Source organism: Dipodomys ordii, unplaced genomic scaffold (genome assembly GCF_000151885.1).
Source record: "Dipodomys ordii isolate 6190 unplaced genomic scaffold, Dord_2.0 Scaffold39, whole genome shotgun sequence".
NCBI classification, from domain to species: Eukaryota; Metazoa; Chordata; class Mammalia; order Rodentia; family Heteromyidae; genus Dipodomys; species Dipodomys ordii.
Window position 1 is genome coordinate 923745 of NW_012267255.1, and position 4265 is coordinate 928009.

General features: G+C 36.8%; 1 protein-coding gene across 3 annotated transcripts in view; it reads left to right on the forward strand.

The window, feature by feature from the left end:
* The window catches only part of Ifi44 (interferon-induced protein 44), a 28068-nt gene that overhangs the window by 10989 nt on the left and 12814 nt on the right, over window positions 1–4265 (forward strand). For all 3 annotated transcript variants that reach the window (XM_013018197.1, XM_013018198.1, XM_013018199.1), the window contains exons 3-5: window positions 2364–2400; window positions 3465–3660; window positions 3948–4094. In XM_013018197.1, the coding sequence (XP_012873651.1) occupies window positions 2364–2400; window positions 3465–3660; window positions 3948–4094 (380 nt within the window). The remainder of the gene's footprint in view (window positions 1–2363; window positions 2401–3464; window positions 3661–3947; window positions 4095–4265) is intronic.

Below are 4265 nucleotides of genomic sequence, written 5' to 3' on the forward strand. Positions count from 1 at the left end.
TCCCCTCTGTTGCCTAACTCTCTGTCCTGTGATGGCACACTTGGTGTGATTCTCTGGCTTAGGACTGTTCACTGGAACTCTAAAACTGCTTTCTATGCAAGAGCTTGTTCAGAATCCAGCTTCTCCTCCGCCATCTTCCCGGAACTCCGACTATTTCTATTTATTACCAAAAATAAACAATTATCTTGTCATATAAACATTAATTATTATTATTATTATTTTGCCAGTCCTGGGGCTTGAATTCTAGCCCTACACACTGTCCTTGAGCTTCTTTTCCTCAAAGCTAGCTCTCTACCACTTCTGACTTTTTCTGAGTAGTTTATTGGAGATAAGTGTCTCATGGAATTTCCTGCCTGGGCTGTCTTTGAACTGTGAGCCTGGCATATTACTTTTTTTGAATATTATATATATATATATATATACATACATATATATATATATTTATTTATGTAAGCATACCAATTATATACTGTCTTGAGTCTGGTTCCTTCATTCAATATTATATCTGTGCAGTTGAATTAATACAAGGATTGTAGTGACAAATATGACTCTAGTAACTAAATATCTTACCTATTTTCAAGTTGTACTAATACTCTTAAAGAAAGTGACCATCAAGAATCTCAGAGAAGCAGGGCTCTGGTGGCTCACTCCTGTAATCCTAGCTACTCAAAAGGCTGAGACCTAAGGATCATGGTTCAAAGCCAGCCAGGGCAGGAAAGACCGTGAGACTCTTATCTCCAATAAACCACCAGAAAACTGGAAGTAGTGCTGTGGCTCAAGTGGTAGAGTGCTAGCCTTGAGCTGAAGAGTGGAGGAACAGCACCCAGGCCTAGAGTTCAAGTCCTACAATTGAAAAAAAAAAAAAAGAATCTCAGAGAAGTGCTAAGCATGGCAGTTCATACCTATAATCCCTGTCACTTAGGAAGTAGAGGTAGGAAGAATGTGGTCCAGGTGTTGCCCTGGTGAAAGTATGAGAACCTAACCCCAAAACAAATGAAAAACAGAAGGATTAGGGTGTGGTTCAAGTCTTTAGAGTGTTTACCTAGCAAGCATGAGGCCCTGAATTAACTCTCTAGAGAAAAAAGAAACAGTTCTGGGGTATTCTCTATGGTTGTCTGCATACTTTGCCAAACTGGACATGAGCTTCCTAAATAAGAACAACAGTCATAGATTTTAAGTGAAGTTATGAACCTCCTTCTTCCATACTGGAGAGCGGTTAGGCTAGGGAGCATAGCAGAGATTTGGTAATGGCAAATGTACGGCTCCAAGGAGGATACATTGCAGAAGACACACTTGTGCTCAGAATTCAGTGTTGTACTGAAGGATTCATTTTCCCCATTACGATGCCTAACTTCATCTAATGACATCCTACTTTGAATACATCTGAAAATTTTTACTTAATTAAAGTACTTTTACTTTTCTTTTGGAGCACTTTTTGGTGTTGGAGAGATACATGAACAGGAAATCAACATGTCAAATAATGGTTTAAATAAAACAGGATAGTGTGAGGCTGAGAACTCCTCCCCTCTGTCTGGGCAGTGTAATGCATGCGCAGGAATTTAAATTTGGGGTTTTAAAATTCTTTTGATTCCTTTTAAATGTACTCTACATAGTGAAGGATATATATATATATATATATATATATATATATATATATACTTATGAATACATATATAATGAATAAGATATATGTATACCTTGTAGTGTACTAGGTTAAACTGAGTGTCATAAGCATCGGTAAATGATGTAAGCTTTACCTACAATCTTTCCTAATATTTTTTCCAGGGTGGCATACCTTCAGAAATTCTATGAAACTGTATTTATTTACTATAAGTGATTTATTTATTTTGGTTGGTCATAGGGCTTGAACTTTGGGTCTGGGCACTGTCCCTCACCTCTACAGCTCAAAGTGAGTACTTGAGCCATAGCACTATTTCCAATTTTCTGGTAAATTGGAGATAAGAGTCTCATGGACTTTCCTGCCTGGGCTAGCTTTGAACCATGATCCTCAGATCTCAGCCTCCTGAGTAGCTAAGATTACAGGTGTGAGCCACCAGTGCCCCGCTACTGTAATTCTTAACCACAATTCTTGTTAACAACAATCATGGAAAAGTTGAATACTCTTATAAATATCATTAGTTGGTTTATTAGGACAGAATATTATTAGCATGTTTTCAAAGAAACTAGACCATCCTTTAACTTCAACTGGATGAAAAAACATTTATTGTCTTCATCTTTCTCCACTTGATTTAACTCTTTAGAATTGTTTGCATGAGAAGGCTATTTGTTCTTAGTGAAGTCACTTATTCATTTAGTCAGCCACTCAACTTAAAATATCCATGATTTTTTTTTATTTTCCCTAGATTTATTGGACCAAAGAAAGATAGAAGGGGCCACTGTGTAAGTCAGTGTTGTTAACTTTCTTTTACTTATTTCTTTATTTTCAGTTTATTCTAAAAGAGGTTATACTAATAAAATCAATAATTCAAATCATCACAGGATCAAATACAAGCCCAAATTCTACCTATATTACATTAAAAATAACACAACTGAGGGAATTAATTTCTATGTTATATGCTTGAAGGGAAAGAATTATTTGGCTATATGACTCTGTTTTGCTGAGAATTTTTTCAGTAGTTTCAACTGTAAGGAATTACAATGGAACAAATAATGGAACAAATAATTATCATTTAGAGAGTATACATTAATGAATTTCAAGAATATAATAGAAATTGTTACCTCTATAAACTTCAAAGTCACATACAATGTTTGCATTTCATTATTGATTAGTTTATCTTTATGTTTAACACAGATGATTTATGTGGCATAGAAGGTTAGGTCTGAATTGATTTTACATTTGATTAGTTTTGGTTGCAGTGTTATTTTTACATTTCCTTCTTTAATAATAGGATTTTTGTAATGGTAAATAAACTCAGGTCCTTATGCATGCTAGGCAAGAGTTCATCCACTTAAGCCAGCCCTTTCTTTTTTCTTTTCTTTTTTATTTGTATTTTATTTTTGAGACAGAGGCTCTTTGTTTTTTGCCTGAGTTGGCTCAGGCAAAAATTTTTCTTCCTTCTTACTCCAGCCTAACAGCTGGGACATATGTTAGCAAGCCCAGGTAACAATAGGGTGGTCTCTTGTCTTTATATGCAAGAAGGCAAGCGGCTAATAAAAATGAATAATGTATCCAACTTAGGAGTCTAAGATCTAAGGATTGTTGTTCTAAGTCAGTCCAGGTAGAAAAGTATGTAAGGGTCTGTGTCGATTGGTCAGCTAAAAGGATGGGCTGGAGTCTCAAGCAGTATCAGCCCTGAGTGAAAAAGCTGAGTGAGAACTTGAGGCCCTTAGTTCAAACCTGGTACCCAGCACCCACCCACCCATTTTATATTTAGATGTGCTAAGGTTAAATGATTTGACTACATTCAATTGTTGAAATCTAATTTTTTAATGTGTTTAAATAGCCTCAGAGATAGTTTATTGTCTGCCTTGAGAACTTACAAGCCCTTTGAAGACCTGGTTCCGCAAAGTCGAATTCTGCTGCTGGGTCCATTTGGAGCTGGGAAATCTAGCTTTTTTAACTCAGTGAAGTCTGTCTTCCAAGGTCATGTAACACAACAGGCTTTGGTGGGCTCTGAGGCAGCTGGGATATCTAAGAAGGTAAGCATGTTCATGCTACTATGCCTTTATTCTTTAATTTTTTTTTTTTGGGTCAGTTGTGGGGCTTGAACTCTGGGCCTGGCCCCGGCCCCCAACCCTTCAGCTCAAGGCTAGTGCTCTATTACTTGAGCCACAGTGCCACTTCTGATGCCTTTATTCTTTGTTTCAAATTCATTGGACAGTACCTGAAAGCCTTTTGCTAATCAACTTCACTAGTAAGTTTTCTTAAAATATCAGTTTACCGCAAAAAACATACTCTAAAGTTACCTTTTTTTTTCTCTTTTCAGTATAGGACATACTGGATTAAGGATAAGAATTGTGGTAAATTCCTGCCGTTTGTGCTATGTGATTCACTGGGGCTGAGTGAGAAAGATGGACTGTGTATGGATGACATACCAAACATTTTGAAAGGCCACATTGCTGACAGATACCAGGTAAGACTTGGCTGGTCATTAAGAAAATTGATTTTAAAAATGTTTATTTTGCCTGCTGTCCCTAATGTTAGACTCTGCACTTTTCCTTCCTTCCTTCCTTCTTTCCTACCTTCCTTCCTTCTTTCCTTCCTTCCTTCCTTCCTTCCTTCCTTCCTTCCTTCCTTCCTTCCT